This window comes from Nyctereutes procyonoides, unplaced genomic scaffold, assembly GCF_905146905.1.
Source record: "Nyctereutes procyonoides isolate TBG_1078 unplaced genomic scaffold, NYPRO_anot_genome, whole genome shotgun sequence".
NCBI lineage: Eukaryota > Metazoa > Chordata > Mammalia > Carnivora > Canidae > Nyctereutes > Nyctereutes procyonoides.
In genome coordinates, this window is record NW_026575024.1 from 26,721,807 (window position 1) to 26,738,219 (window position 16,413).

The window sequence follows — 16,413 nt, forward strand, 5'->3', positions numbered from 1 at the left end:
TTTAAACAATCAGCATGGAAGCAAAATAAATCAGTGCCATGCACTTAAATTAGGCCCTAAACCCCCCTACTAGTATACTTCTAAATCATTTGGCAATTACAAACAAAGGTCTAGTGATCAAGAGGAAATGAGTACACATTATAAGTCAGAGATAGACTGTAAAAACTATCAAAACTATCACCAAAACACTGGCAACACTAAACAATGTATCATAGTAAAGGAGAAGTGCAGATTCTGCATTGTGAATAGCTACTTATCTTGGCTTGATACACATTTGGACCATACAAGCATGAACTGGCCTAAAACATCATGTTCCTCTTAAAGAAAACCGTAGCTATTAAGATTTGCAGGGCTTGGGGACCCTGGGTGGCGCAGCGGTTTAGCGCCTGCCTTCGGCCCAGGGCGCGATCCTGGAGACCCGGGATGGAATCCCACGTCGGGCTCCCTGCATGGAGCCTGCTTCTCCCTCTGCCTGTGTCGCTGCCTCTCTCTCTCTCTGTGTGTGACTATCATGAATGGATAAATAAAATCTTTAAAAAAAAAAAAAAAAAGATTTGCAGGGCTTACAAGGGACATCTTATGGTCTATTTGAGTTGAGGTTCTTCTTCAACAGAGTGGCAGGAGGTGGGTGTGTAACAATGGAACACAGCTAGGCTCTCTCAAGGAATTTTATCTTAGTTTCTGCTATGCCCAAACGTTAGCTTCTGCCAACAGCCTACCAAAGATAGAAGTTTCAGGAACATGGTGAGCCCCAGCAATAACACTCTGCATGCATATTCTGACTGCAACTGTGTAAAAAGATGTATTTGGAAGAGAATAGAAAATAATATAACTAAGATGGTTATGAAAGAAGAATGGGACTAATTATTTTCTTCCACACTATATTTAATAGTATCATTGTATTATGATAGTATTGTATGATATGCACAGATATTATATTATGATATAATAGTATTTCCTATTTTGTTTTTAAAGAAACTTAGAAATAGACAACCCACACTTTTCCTCAGGATTTCAGTAAAGCAAAGACACAGGACAGTTGGCCCTCTTCTCCACCCTTCCTCAACACCACTTCCAACAGATCCTTCCTCTCAGGAACTCCACTACATACCATAAAAGGCCTTTTGCAAGAAAATGGCATGTACCATCACATTTGAACACTATCTTATAAGCAATAAGTGCCTCTGCAATCGATTCATTTTTTTCTTCCATCACATACTGATTTTTTTTTAATATAGAGGATAAGGACATAAGAAAGAATAAAATGAAGAGACCCTAGCAACTATTAGCCTGACATATCAGTGGTCTCACCATATTATTACAAAGTAATATGAAAACATAACCACATCCTTATTTATTGTTGACTTGGTATCAGAGTTTGTGTCAAATTATATGTTATGACCCAACATCAGGCAATCCTATCTCTGGGGACTGGGTTCTGAGTAGCATAATCCCTCTAGCTAACTATGAATTGATGAAGGGAAGTAAGAGGCAGATAACTGTAGTTATAAAAAAGCAATACAAGAATCCTTGTGATGTTAGAACTGTTCAATATCTTGACAGTGGAAGTAGATACACAAACCTACGCAGATGACCTACATAGAACTTACTACATAAATGAGTACAAATGAAATTGTGGAAATCTGAGTAAGATAGGTGGATTACATCAATGTCAATATCCTAGCTGTAATATTATATTCTGTGCCCAAGGACAGTAGAGCAAGTTTTTATGTGGCTGCCATCACTACAGACATGTTTTGAGTCCTAAAGTTTCACTTAACTTTGCTTCATCTGGATTTTCCCATATATCCCAACAGATTGAGTACTTATCATTCTTAACTGCAAAAATAACATTGATTTGTACTGGACAGTCCATCTTTAAAACATTGGGCATTTCAATTATTTCTATATCATGGATGATAAAGTATCTTAGTGTAAAAAAGCATTATATTTTAGTTATTTTCTTGCATTACCTTCTATTTTTTGAAAGGTACTCAGAACAAAGCAAACCATTAACCCTTAAAATGGCCAGAGAAAGCAAACACTTACCAAACCAAGAATCTATGTTTTGGGCATCTTCCTCATCATCCAAAGAGGTAAAATTGATAAAGTCCGTGGGAGCATCATAGGAATAGGAAGTTTTAACTTGTGACATTGTCCCCTGCCTTGGTACAGAAGAGCAGGTTTTTCCCAGTTCTCGTGTCACGTTTTTCAAAAGATCACCTTTTAATGAAAGAAATTGGTTGCACATTAATCTAATATACTGATTCCTCAGCAATTACTTTGCTTTTACTACCACATTTACATTCTAAAAATGACCGGACAACACATCTTACTTTTCAAACAAACTAAAATTTTTCTTTTTTTTCTTTTTTAAAGATTTTTTTTTTCAATTCTTAAGCAATGTCTACACCCAATGTGAGGCTTGAACTCAATTCCAAGATCAAAAGTCGTATGCTTCAGGCTCTATTACTAAAGCTATAATCATCAAAAACAGTATGGTTCTGGCACAAAAACACATAAATCAATGGAACAGAATAGAGAACCTCCTGAAATGGACCCTCAACTTTATGGTCAACTAATCTTCAACAAAGCAGGAAAGAACATCCAATGGAAAAAAGATAGTCTCTTCAACAAATGGTGTTGGGAAAATTGGGCTGTCACATGCAGAATGAAACTGGACCATTACCTTACACCATATACAAAAATAGACTCAAAATGGATGAAAGACCTAATGTGAGACAGGAATCCATCAAAATCCTAGAAGAGAACACAGGCAGCAACCTCTGTGACCTCAGCTACAGCAACTTCTTGCTAGATACAGATACATCTCCAAAGGCAAGGGAAATGAAGGTAAAAATGAACTACTGGGACCTCATCAAGATAACAAGCTTTTGCACAGCAAAAGAAACAGTTGACAAAACCAAAAGACAACCAACAGAATGGGAGAAGATATTTGCAAATGTCTTATTCGATAAAGGGCTAGTATCCAAATCTTTAAAGAACTTATCAAACTAAACACCCAAACTACAAATAATCCAATCCAGAAATGGGCAGAAGACATGAACAGACATTTCATCAAAGAAGACATAGAAACAGCCAACAGATACATGAAAAAATGCTCCACTTCATATTGTTGACAATTATATGATCTCACTCATATATGGAATTTAAGAAACAAAAGAGAATCATAGGAAAAAAATAAAACAAGATGAAATCAGAGAGGGAGACAAATCATAAGAGATTCAATCATAGGAAACAAACTGAGGGTTGCTGGAGAAGCAAGGGGGGATAGGGTAACTGGCTGATGGACATTAAGGAGGGCATGTGATGTAATGAACAGTGGGTTTTTTAAGACTGATGAATCACTAATCTCAATCTCTGAAACTAATAATACATTACATGTTACTTAATTGAATTTAAAATTTTCTTTAAAAGTTATATGCTTTACCAACTGAGCCAGCCAGGAGCCCCAAAGTCAACTTTTCTTTTTTAGTAACTTGAAGACACTCCTTGAGATAAATATATTGGAATTAAAAAGAGGCAAAGTTTGGTGAGTACCTACAACATGTCAGGTAGGCACCATACAAGTGTTTTACAGTCATTCTTTTATTTTCCCTCAGTCTACCTTTTTCTCATTTCTAGCCTCTCCCATCCAATTTACTACACTCTCTCTGCTCTGAATAACCTAATTTCTGAAACAAACCATTAAGTTTTATACCTACTAACAAAAATCTTACTCATCATTCAAAGTCTAATCCAATTCTCTACAAATTTTCCCAATTTCCACCTATCATACTAATTGTTGCCTCTCCAAAGCCATAGTTATCATCCAATTTTATATTAGTTAACTATGCAAATGCCTCTTCTAGCAGGCTGTCAAGTTCCTGAAGCCAAGGACTGATTTTACTCACTTGTGTATACCTCATCCATCAAGGTGCTTAGAACAGTATCTTATATATAGTAAGAGCTTGGTACATTTTGCCAACTACAGATTTTCTTTCTTTAGAAATATTTTCATAAAAATACTATTCCTGGGCATGAAGAGAAAGACCTTAAGAAATATATAAAAGAAGGTGCCTGGCTGGCTAAGTAGGTAGAGCACGTAACTCTAGTAGGTTCAAGCCCAAGTAGGTTGGAGAGACTGCTAAAAATAAAATCTCAAAAAAACCCCACAAAAAACAAAAAAACATAAAAGACACATGTCAAAGGAACAAGTCAAACATATAGGTTCATCCCTACTCTCCTGTACAAAGTTCTCACTGTCCTGTAGAAACCTGTGTAGGAAAAAAAAAAAGAAAGAAAGAAACCTGTGTAGGTTTAAAGTCAGCCCCCACTCTAGGTCTCTATGGTTAAGAAAATATCTGGAAGTAGTCTGAAAAACAGACTGAAGGACACACTGACTGGCAAATAATTCCCCTATGAAACCCAATGAGCCACTTGTCTTCATCCAGAGAACAACATGTACTTAAAGTATTCTGTATCTTGGAACAGAAGTAGATACCAGTAATCACTTGCATACACATTTATTAAATAAAGTATCTTTCTTTAAGCATTATTTGATTATAAAAATACATTCTCATTAAAGAAATTAGATCACCAAAAAAACTCTTACAAAAATAATAATCTACAATGCCACAGTATTCCAGTCTCTCATTCTTTTTCTGTATATACAGACATATCTATGAATCTGCTTCACATATTGTGAGCTTTTTCCATGTCAATACATATAGATATTTCAACAATTGATGGCTGTACCGTAATTTATTTATCCCCTATTTTTAGGCATTTCCCAATATTTTCACTTTAAAGATACCACTAGAAGAATATCCTTGTAGCTCAATTTCTGTACACATCCATAATTCTATCCTTAAGATAAATTCTTAAAAATGGAATTGCTGGAGTGGCGCCTGGATGGCTCAGTTGGTTAAGTGTCTCCTTCAGCTCAGGTCATGATCTTCAGTGTCCTGGGATCAAGCCCTGCGTTGGGCTCCCTGCTCAGTGGAAAGCAAGAGTATTAATCACCTACTCTTATAATGGAAGTCATCACCTTGATCACCACCTTCCAGACTTGGGAGTAGCCATGGACAGTTCTGGCCAATGAGAACAAAGTAAGAATCTGCTGAGGGATTCACAGGAAAACTTACTTTCCTAATACAACCACAACCCTGTTCCTGCTCTCTCCTTTGACCCTTCTTCTTGCCTTAAAAGCAAATGCAATGGCTAGAATATAGCAGCTATCATGCACATAAGTGGATGGCCAAGAAAATAATGTTGGCCTCAACGATGCTGAGCTACTGAACATTGATCAAGGATCATTAACCACCTACCTCCAAACGATAACACTCTTTTTGTATAAGTCACTATAGACACATTTTCTGTCACTTATAGCCCCAAACAATCGCAACTAACATAGAAGTCCAGGATTCTAGACCCATCTCTGGTACTTACATATAAGACACATATGACAACAGGTAAGTCACTCTACCTTTCTGCCTACCTACTTCCCATAAACAAATGAGAAAGCATTTCAAGTGTTATAAAATACACTACTGTAAGATTTTTTTTTTAAGATTTTATTTATTTATTCATAAGAGACACAGAGAGAGAGAGGCAGAGACACAGGCAGAGGGAGAAGCAGGCTCCATGCAAGGAGCCCGATGTGGGACTCAATCCCGGGACTCCAGGATCACGCCCTGGGCTGAAGGCAGGTGCTAAACCGCCAAGCCACCCAGGGATCCCACTCCTGTAAGATATTATCACTGCCTTTTGACCTACTGGTATCTCTCTTCTCCTTGACCACATTTGTATTCAAAAGGCCCTTACTGAAAGATTTCCCAGTGACTGACAGTGGTTAAAATTCCCCTGCTGCAAGGAAGAAGTTTTCCTGTTCTTGTGAACAAGCATGCTGGAAGACATGGGAAAATCTTGGATTCCCATGATCTTAATGCCTAACCCAGGTCACTGGGAACACTTCCCAGGCAGGAATGTAATGAAGACTACTAAAGTTGGGGGAGGGAAAAGGCAGGAATGTAATAAATGCAACAACCCCACTTAAGCTTCCTAAAAATCATGATTTCCACCAAAGCATGCTACTGAAAACCACCTGGAAAGCTTTCAAATTTAACCCATCACACTCTCTCTCTCTTTTTTTAATTATGGAGCTATACAGCTACCCTCTTTGGAGGGCAACTGCATTTTTTTTTTTTTTGATAGATCTTGCCAAATGAAAAAGTACTATAGCATCATTCACAAAAGCCAAAAAACTAAAAGCCAAAATTCCACCAAGAGAAGATTGGTTGAATAAATTATGGCACAATCATACAATAAAATATTAAGTAACTTTAATATTAGGTAATTTTGCATATGTGATATGTACACAATGAGCTCCAAGAGCTATTAAGAAAAGTAAAATATAAAAGTGCTTACTCCCGGGATCCCTGGGTGGCGCAGTGGTTTGGCGCCTGCCTTTGGCCCAGGGCGCGATCCTGGAGACCCGGGATCGAATCCCACATCGGGCTCTCGGTGCATGGAGCCTGCTTCTCCCTCTGCCTATGTCTCTGCCTCTCTCTCTCTCTCTCTGTGTGACTATCATAAATAAAAAAATAAAATAAAATAAAATAAAATCTTTAAAAAAAAAAGTGCTTACTCCCATTCATGTTAAAAAGAAGCAAAGGGGTAATATATACATATATATCTTTGTACGTACATAAGACTATTGTGAAAGGAGACATAAAAGGGCTAAGAGGATTTGGGTCTGGAAAAAGAGCTAGGAGTTCTGGGTCAGGGGAAGACTTTTCACTATATGAACTTTAATACTCTTTGGATACATTTTATTATATAAATACATACCTTTTCAGTTTTAAGAACTTCTAGTACTTATTTCCCCCTAAATTGGTGTTTACAGTCCACAAATCACTGGGCTTTCTGGAATTTTTATTAAGTACTCTTGGTAATCCAGCAATAATTGTTAAACCTCTTGTTTTTTGGAAATAAGGTTTCCTAAGTGGTCTATAAATTGGTTACTAACTTCACTTATCCAACTGTTACCATTCTTTCTTTTTTTAATGTTTCTGTATAAAAATGAAATGCTCGGGCAGCCCTGGTGGCTCAGCGGTTTAGTGCCTGCCTTCAGCCTGGGGTGTGATCCTAGAGTCCCGGGATCGAGTCCCACGTCGGGCTCCCTGCGTGGAGCCTGCTTCTCCCTCTGCCTGTGTCTCTGCCTCTCTCTCTCTGTGTGTGTCTCTAATGAATAAATAAATAAAATCTTTAAAACAAAAAATGAAATGCTCCTGGGTATTGACTTAATAAAAAGTATACAAGCTTGAAAAAAAAAAAAAAGCTAAAAATAAAAGTGCTATTAATTACTGAGTACTTATGACATGCCAAACACTGTTCACAGTGTTTTACATGTATTAACTCACTAAATCCTCCAACAGTCCTATGAGGTTAAGTCCTATTATCTTCATTTTACAGATAAGGAAATTGAGGCAAGGAGAAATTTACTACTTATTCATGGCCACACAACTAAGAAGTAGCAGAGCCAGCATTTGAACTCATAGGCCCTTATCCACTACCTCTCATATTTACTTTTTTTTTTTTTTTAGGTGATCTCTATACCACATACATGTGGCTTGAACTCACAACCCCGAGATCAGGAGCCATGCGCTTTACCAACTAAGCCAGACAGACACCCCTTTGTGTGTGTGTGTTTTTTGTTTTTTTAATTTTTATTTATCTACGATAGTCACAGAGAGAGAGAGAGAGAGAGAGGCAGAGACACAGGCAGAGAGAGAAGCAGGCTCCATGCACCGGGAGCCCGACGTGGGACTCGATCCCGGGTCTCCAGGATCGCGCCCCGGGCCAAAGGCAGGCGCCAAACTGCTGCGCCACTCAGGGATCCCTTTGTGTATGTTTTTATACATTTTTTTTAATTTCCTCCCATATTTATTTAAAAATAGATATTTATGTAGATCAATATGAAATGTCAAGGAATAAGGGATAAAACCATTTGTAGATAATAACTTCCAAATACTATTTACTACAGGCCAAGGACTTTACCAGGTACTTGACATAAATCATCTCATTTAAACTGCATTAAGAATATACAATATCGGGCAGCCCCTGTGGCGCAGTGGTTTAGCATTGTCTGCAGTCCAAGGTGTGATCCTGGAGACCTGGGATCAAGTCCCACGTCAGGCTCCCTGCATGGGGCCTGCTTATCCCTCTGCCTGTGTCTCTGCATCTCTCTCTCTCTCTCTCTCTGTGTCTCTCATGAATAAATAAATAAAATCTTAAAAACAAAAAAAACAAAAAAACACAAGAATATACAATATCATAATCACCATTTTACAAATAAACAGGTTCAGAGTAATTAAGCTACTCCAAGATTACCAACTAGTAATGTAGCAGCATTGAGTTTTAAGACCAGGTCTGTGAGATTCCAAAATCTAGAGTCACTATAATGTACAGGTTTTCTATAACATTACTTCAAAGAGGAGGTAGGTAACCAAACCATACTAATCTATCAGACAAATACAAAAATTAACTCTGCTTTACACAAAACTAAGCAACCCTGACAAGCTGTTCATAAAAGAATACTGGTAAATTAAGAATCTTATTCTAAAAACACTGGGAAAGCTCTGAGCTGAACCATCCCATAAAGTAAAACAGTACCCTGTAATTTCTCTTATTCTTAGTTTGTACTCGTGCATGTAAAATTTTTGCTTTATTTCAGAAGGAAGTCTATCTGAACCTCTCAGTGGATACTCTAGAGTAAGAGACAATGAAGAGGGTATTTAAGCAATCAGAAGGAGGGATGTCCTCTGAGGTCTAGGAGTGCATTTGATTGATGGGAGTCGAAAGGCAAGGGGTTCAAACCTAAATATGCCTAGTCTTTATTTAGGTGAAATTTTAAAACCAAAATACTATTTTTCTAACATGATCTCTTTTTTAAAAAACTTCTTTTAAGCTATCTTTGGTCTAGTATGACCAACTCAGGAGACCATCCCCACCTCCCCAACATCCCCAAAAAGGGAACAAATAAACAAAATACATATATCTCGACTGAGAAGTCTTGACTGTACAATAAAAGGTGATAGTACAAGTACATGAACAAAACCAAAAGTAACTACTTTTGGGTAACTGGGTTATGCCAGTTTTACTGTGCTGTTTCTCCCAAATAAAGTTAAGATATGAAACCTTCAAAAATTAAAAAGCACAGGCCTATTGGGAATGGAACAGGCCAGGGCCTGGGCCAACTGTTTAAATGAGAAAGCCCCAGGCATGATGGGAACTGGATACCTTCCTGCACCCCTTAATCAAGATTGAATTTCTGTCAACAGGTCTCACTGAAAAAAAAAAAAAAAGAAAGAAAAAAGAAAAAAGACACATGCGTCAACCACATTCCTCTAAACAAATCAGACTGCCAAGCAAGAGAATCAGCTTCACATTTCAAAATTATCTGAATCTACCACAGCTCTAGACTCCTGAAAAACTAGAAACATTCTGAATGAAGAAAAGCTCTTTCAGACCAGTAATCCTACAATAGAACTGAGAAAAAAGTCTCGCTCATATTATGAACTACTTAGGTTCCTTTTAGAACTCTTAAGTGCCATCATCATATCATATAGTTCATTTTTGTTTCCAGAAAGCAAAGACTAAAGGATACATATAATCTCTTCCTTCAAGAAACTCATATTTGAGTGGAGAATACAGACAATTGTGATACAGGGTGATCAATGCTATAGCAGGGGAAAAACCAAGGTCACTACGGAAATGCAGAGACGGGGAGGTCAGAGAAGGGTACCTGGTGGAAGTGATGCATAGAAGATACAGACAGCGATGAGCACAGCATAACCTATAGAGATGTTGAATCACTGTATTGTAAACTGAAACTAATGTAGCATTGTGCGTCAACTATACTCAAATCAAAAATTATTTAAAGAAGAAAAAGAAAAAAGATGCATAAAGAACAACAAGATACAGGCAATCCTGCAGAGTTCTTTCTACAAGCTAGGGATGAATACTGATTTTTTCTAAGAGATAAATGGAAAGGGGAAACAAATTCAGGAAAAGCACATAACTGAGGAAGATTGAAAAAGAAGCAACGTAACTTGTTTCCACATTCATCTGAAATTAACCTCCATCATGTCCTGTCCCTCTTCACTCTCAAACCAAAAATAACTAGCCTTGACAACATCTATAAATCAAAAGGTGCAAGTTCAGAGGAGGTGGGGGAAAACTGCAAAAGGGTGCATTCTAAGCAAGGTTGAAATAGTAGACTAGCAGCTCCTAAACAAAACAAAGACTTTGGTGTGACAGATGCTCTCGGGCACTTCACTATCCACCTTGTGAGCTGCATTATACCTATTTCTATTGGGAGAAAAATCATGAGTTAAACAACTGGTAATATAATAAACAGGGTAAGAGAGAGTAAGTCAAGACTCATTAGAAGTGTATTAGTTAAACAGTCCCATCCAAATAGTGCCATTTCCCCAGGCACACCCTCTCCTACTTTCACAAGGGATAAGAGATCCTGTTACCGTACCACAAGTTAAATAGAGTTGAGTTATTTTCATCCTACCCAAGCAGAAAACACCTACATTTTTTTTTTGTACATAAGGGATTAGCAGGAGCCAATAAAGGGCAACATAATCCAGCATGCAATTTTAACTGTTAATCAAAGTCAGAAACTAAGTCTGAAGGAAGTTAATGGACTTCGTGTTTCCACATTTATGTTTGCTAACTTCTACATTGAAATTGGATCTGTTTACAGAAACAGATCCATGAAGCTTCCAAAATTGGGTCAATTTAAAATCCAATGACAATCCCTCACTGTCCAAGCATTCAGAAGTCAGCACAGGACACATGGACACTTGTTGTAATTCATCACTGTCCAGAAACCTCAAGCACATATATTTTTCATCATCTCTCTCCCAAACTTGTGAGTTATGGGTTACAAACTCAGTTCTGCTTTATTTAATTAATACATAGAACTCTATAAACCCTAAACCACTCTTATACAACTAATAGGACCTGAATAAAAATCAATGATGTAATTTACCTTCAAACCAAATAATGATACAGATCTTTGTAGAATACTAAAAAAATCTTTGTAGAATATCAGGATATCTTTGTAGAATATCAAAGTGTTCTGCTGTTTCAAGAGTAAGAAGCTGAAAGAGTTTGTAAGGGTTGACAGTGGGGCTGCGGGAGGTTACAATTCTCGTGAATACTCAGTCTTGTAAAGATTTACATCCTTCAAAAGGTATCCTTCTTGGGATGTAGATACACAGATACCCAAGAACCTCAAAAAGTGATTACCTATGGGATGCCAAAAAGTGAGGTAGACAGTGGCAGGGTTAAAAGATTTCTAAGTATAAACCTTTTTATACTATTTCGATTTGTACCATGTGAATGTATCACATATTTTTAAAATATAAATTTGTGCCTGTGTGAATATACACTATTAAGTAGGTATGTAAATCAGCAAAATTTTCCTATGAGACAATTTGGTGTTATGTACCAAAGTCTTAAAAATATGCATTTTTTTTTTAAACTAATGATTTCACTATATGAAATACTATGGCAGAACCATATAATGGGGGGACTGCCTGGGTGGCTCAGTCAGTTAGGCATCTGCCTTTGGCTCAGGCCACGATCCCAGGGCTCCCGGCTCAGCAAGGCGTCTACTTCCCCCTCTCCCTCTGCTTGCCACTCCCCTTGTGCCAGCCCACGCACTCTCTCTCATTCTCTTTGTCAAATGAATAAATAAAATCTTTGGGGAAAAAAAAAAGAAGTTAAAAAAAAACCATATAATGGAATACCACATAGCCATTAAAATTATGTTGTAGCAAAACTTAATGACATGAAAAACTGTTCATAACCTAATTATGAAGTCGAAAAAAAATAATGAAAGTTTTTAGTGTATGACTTTTTATTTTTTTAATTTTTTAAAAGATTTTATTTATTTATTCATAAGAGACAGAAAGAGAGACAGAGAGAGAGACAGAGAGAGAGAGAGAGGCAGAGACATAGGTGGAGGGAGAAGCAGGCTCCATGCAGGGAGCCCAATGTGGGACTTGATCCTGGGACCCCAGGATTACGCCCTGGGCCGAAGGCATGCGCCAAACCACTGAGCCACCCAGGCGTCCCAGTGTATGACTTTTTAAAACCAAACACAGTACACAGAAAAGAATCAGAAAGAAATCTATCAAACTGTTAGCAATAGTTTATCTGAGAGGTAGGATAGTGAGTGAGAGTCTTTCTTTTGCTTTTCTGTATTAAATAAATTTCCTTCAAAATATGTTATTTCTAGTTTATTATTGGAATTTTTTTAAATTTAATTTACAGAGTGCCTGGGTGGCTCAATTGGTTAAGCATCTGCCTTCAGCTCAGGTCATGATCCCAGGGTCCTGGGATCAAGCCCCTCATTGGGCTCTCTGCTCAGCAGGGAGCCTGCTTCTCCCTCTCCTTCTGCCTGCCCCCCACCTACTTGTGCTTTCTCTCTGTCAAAGAAATAGATTAAATAAATAAAACCTTTTTAAAAATTATTTATTTGAGAGAGAGAAAACATGAGCAAGGGGGAGGGTCAAAGGGAGAGAGAGAAGCAAACTCCTCACTGAGCAGGGAGTCCAACATGAGGCTCAATCCCAGGACACTAGGATCATGACATGAGCCAAAGGCAGATGCTTAACTGACTGAGTCACCTAGGCACCCCTCACCCTTTTTTTTTTTCCCCAAAATATGTTACTTTTGAAGACACATTAAAGCTAACCATTTTTGATGGTAATATATTAATGTTTCTCTTATTCCTTTTTGATATAACTTACTGTGGACACAGCCTTACCTGTGGCTTAATGCCAGTCAATCCACCTTCCTACAGGCTTGATTCAGAGTTGCAATATACTCTTTCACCTCTCTTCTGAAATACTGTAGTCTACCAAGTACTTTTTATCAAGAACCTGGAAGAAACAGAAAGGTGATATAACAGGTTTACGTTTTCTAGTAAAAATGGTTAACAGAGAATACAAAAGCGCTACAAAACACCAAGAATACCCACTTTCAAAACCAAAGAGTGCTTCTGAGAGCTAAGGTCTAAATAGCATAAGTCTATCCTTAATAATACCCTTAACTGTTGTTTCAGCTTAAGTTTTTTTAGTATGTATTTGCTGTCTCAGGATGTCTTTGAGATCATATACTCCCACTTTAAAACCATCTTTCCAAAATCTGCAGTTTAGGAACACTGACACGAAGGGGTGATACTGTGCACTTCTATCCTATTCAAACATTAGAATGGAAAGAAAAAAAAAACTTACTATTTTTTTTATTAAAAAAATAAAAAGTAGAAATATTGAGGCGCCTGGGTGGCTCAGTCATCTGAGCATTTGCCTTCAGCTGAGGTCGTGATCCCAAGGTCCTGGGATAGAGCCCCACATTGGGCTCTCTGCTCAGCAGGGAGCCTGCTTCTTCCTCTCCCTCTGCCTGCCACTCCTCCTGTTTATGCTATCAAATAATTAAATAAATAAATCTTAAAAAAAAAAGTAGAAATAGTATTCTTTAAAAATTTCCAAAGCCCCTTTCTCACTCAACATTAATCCCCCCCCAAGTTTCTCTATGCAAACAAAACCAGAACCCCTCCCAGTTATCTATACTTTTTTTTTTTTTTTAAGATTTTGTTTATTCATGAGAGACACAGAGAGAGAGGCAGAGACACAGGCAGAAGAAGCAGGCCCCATGCAGGGAGCCTTCTGTGGGACTCTATCCCAGGACCCTGGGATCATGCCCTGAGCCAAAGGCAAGATGCTCAACCACTGAGCCACCCAGGTGCCCCATCTATACTTTTAACCAAGTACCTTGAACCACTGATCTCCATCTAGGTCTCTGTCTCAAATACGGACCTATCCACAAAATTATATGGGCTCTTAAATCTCCCAGTAGTCAATTCTATTTCCTAACTTTACTCATTGCAAAGAAATTCAGTTTGCCAAAGAGTGTTTAGATCTCTCCTCTCTTCCTTCCGTCCCCAGCAATTCAAAAAGAATTAGGGAGAAAGACTGAAGAAAAAAATAGGTAGGGGATACAGAAGAACTCTGAATACCTCATGGCACCTAAATAAAACATGAAGGACTTTCCCACATAATCCTGTCTCCTGAAGAAGCTTAATTGCAAATGTAGGATAAATTAACTTTATTAAGCTTGGAATAGACAGACTTAAGCATAAGGCTGGCCAAAACAACCCTATTTTATTTCAAGTTTTAAAGTTTAAACAGATTTACCAACCTAGCTGAATACACCGTTTTTCATACCTGCAATTTTGTAGTGAATTTAGATATCTTCCTGCCTATCCAATTCAGCAGATAGTAAGTGGACAATTTCTGTGCACCAAGACTGTTCTAGTTCTTGTCTAACCAAAGTCTGCTTATCAAGAGCCAGTTTGTGTTCCATCTGCTTCGCAGACATCCTTGCCTATTTTAAAGATCATTGATCTCCCTCACCTCTACACTGCCAGGGCAGCTGCAATACATAACACTAGGGGACTCCAATGCTATCGTGTCTTGTTCAGATTGTCACTTGTCATTTTGAATCAGTGTTTTGTCCTCAAGCATACCAGAAAACCCATGAGAACATCGTACATCTGAATATCCATAGTATCTAAAACCAATCTGAGCACACAGTACATCCTCTCAAAAGTCGGTTAATTAGTTAAGTGAGTTGGGAGCCACAATAATTTTTATCCTGAGAGTGGCAACTTAACCCTGACCTAACACGCCCAACAGCCAAAACAACCAAGAGTGATATAGGGGTGGCTTGGCAGGGGGTATGACACACTGAGGCCACAACGCAAGGGTATCCTTACTATAGCAGTAAATAGTTCAAATTCTGACATGTAGGGCAGCCTGGGTGGCTCAGTGGTTTAGCACCGCCTTCCGCCCAGGGCGTGATCCCGCAGACCCAGGATTGAGTAATGCTTCGGGCTCCCTGCGTGGAGCCTGCTTCTCCCTCTGCCTGTGTCTCTGCCTCTCTCTGTGTCTCTCATGAATAAATAAATAAAATCTTCCAAAAAAAAATTCTGACATGTAATGAGTGAGACAAATATGAAGATAGGCCATAGGATGTCAAGACCAAGTAAAGCTGAATGAACCTGGGAGAACATAAAGCGATAACCTCAGCTCGAAATCCGCAGAGCACTCAACGCTGTCTGGTCCTAAGCAGGGCTGGGCTGATTAGGGCAAGCCCTTGGTACTTAACTACAAGAAAACTGTACGTGAGACAAAGAAACCCTACGTCAAGAAAAAGGGGGCAAAAGAATCCTACCTTATTATAAGTCTGGTTCACGCTTTTTCCTTTCCTCCTCAGTCTATAAATGCTCTAGGAGAGAAAATTAGGCAGTAATTTTAGAATAATTAGGCAATAATCAAAGGGGGAGGGCTAAACGGATATGAATAAAACAGGATGAATTTTAAATCCCAAATAGAAAGACAACTCCAATTGGAATTCAAGTCCCGCAATTAATTATGTTCCCACTCCGTATCTATTACCTTTCTATCTTATACAATAGTTTTTAAATGTAGTTGTGACCCCATCTGTTTTCCTCCACCAAAGCCACACTTCTTGAGGGCGGGGCTACCGTTTCACCCATTGCTTGAAAATCTAGATTGTGGGCCTCAGCTCCCTCCTGCATAAAGTGGAGCTAAGAATAGCTCCTGCTTCAGTGCCTTGGTGAGATAATTAAGAAAACGTCTGCACGCAGAGTGCTTAGTCCACGAACGCTCATTTCATCTGTGCGCGGTAACAAAGATCGTTACCGTTATTAGCCTAGAGCCTCCCACAACCCCTACTTCCCCCTATTTCCCACGGCCGGCCTCGGCCTCTACCTGCAGACACAGCCTGCCAGCCTCGGTCCGGACACACTTCACGGAAAAATCCTGTCACCAAGAGAAGGGCAGTCCGAAGGCCGGCTCCCTCTCCGCCCGGCCTGGGAGGCGCCCACACACCAAGACCGCCTCAGAAGCCCGGGCCGAGAGGCGCTTGGAGGCGCTACGGGCTTGGGGGAGACCTCCGGCCGTTCGAAAATCAGGGAAGGGGCAGGCTGCGTCCCAGCCGCTCCCCGTTTCTCCCCAAGGCTCACCTCGCCACAGCTCTGACAACCAAGCGCCCGGAAGACCCGCGGCGGGACTCATTCAGTACCGTTGAAAATTTGAACCCAGGCTCCCTAGTTGAACCCACCAATCAGAGTGAGGGAACCGGCAATCCTTAGCCTCCCGATTGGCCCAGAGGATCGCAAGGACGCCGGAAGTCGAGATGCGACACAAGCAAACAACCGCCCCGGGAGGCTCCTGGGAAATGTAGTCTCGTGCAACTTGCGTGAACCCTTTGGAAGAACTCTATAAGGAAATTACTACAAAGCCC

The 16,413-nt window shown here is 39.2% G+C and overlaps 1 protein-coding gene across 3 annotated transcripts in view; it reads right to left on the minus strand.

Annotated features, from left to right (window-relative positions):
• The window catches only part of TPX2 (TPX2 microtubule nucleation factor), a 61,917-nt gene extending 45,716 nt beyond the window's left edge, over positions 1-16,201 (minus strand). For 2 of the 3 annotated variants that reach the window (XM_055306170.1, XM_055306152.1), the window contains exons 1-4: positions 16,133-16,201; positions 15,319-15,372; positions 12,851-12,965; positions 2,050-2,223 (exon numbers count right to left, since the gene is read on the minus strand). In XM_055306170.1, the coding sequence (XP_055162145.1) occupies positions 2,050-2,155 (106 nt within the window). In that variant the 5' untranslated portion in view covers positions 2,156-2,223; positions 12,851-12,965; positions 15,319-15,372; positions 16,133-16,201. The other variant, XM_055306161.1, reaches the window with a different exon arrangement.
• Between the last annotated feature and the right edge of the window lie 212 nt (positions 16,202-16,413).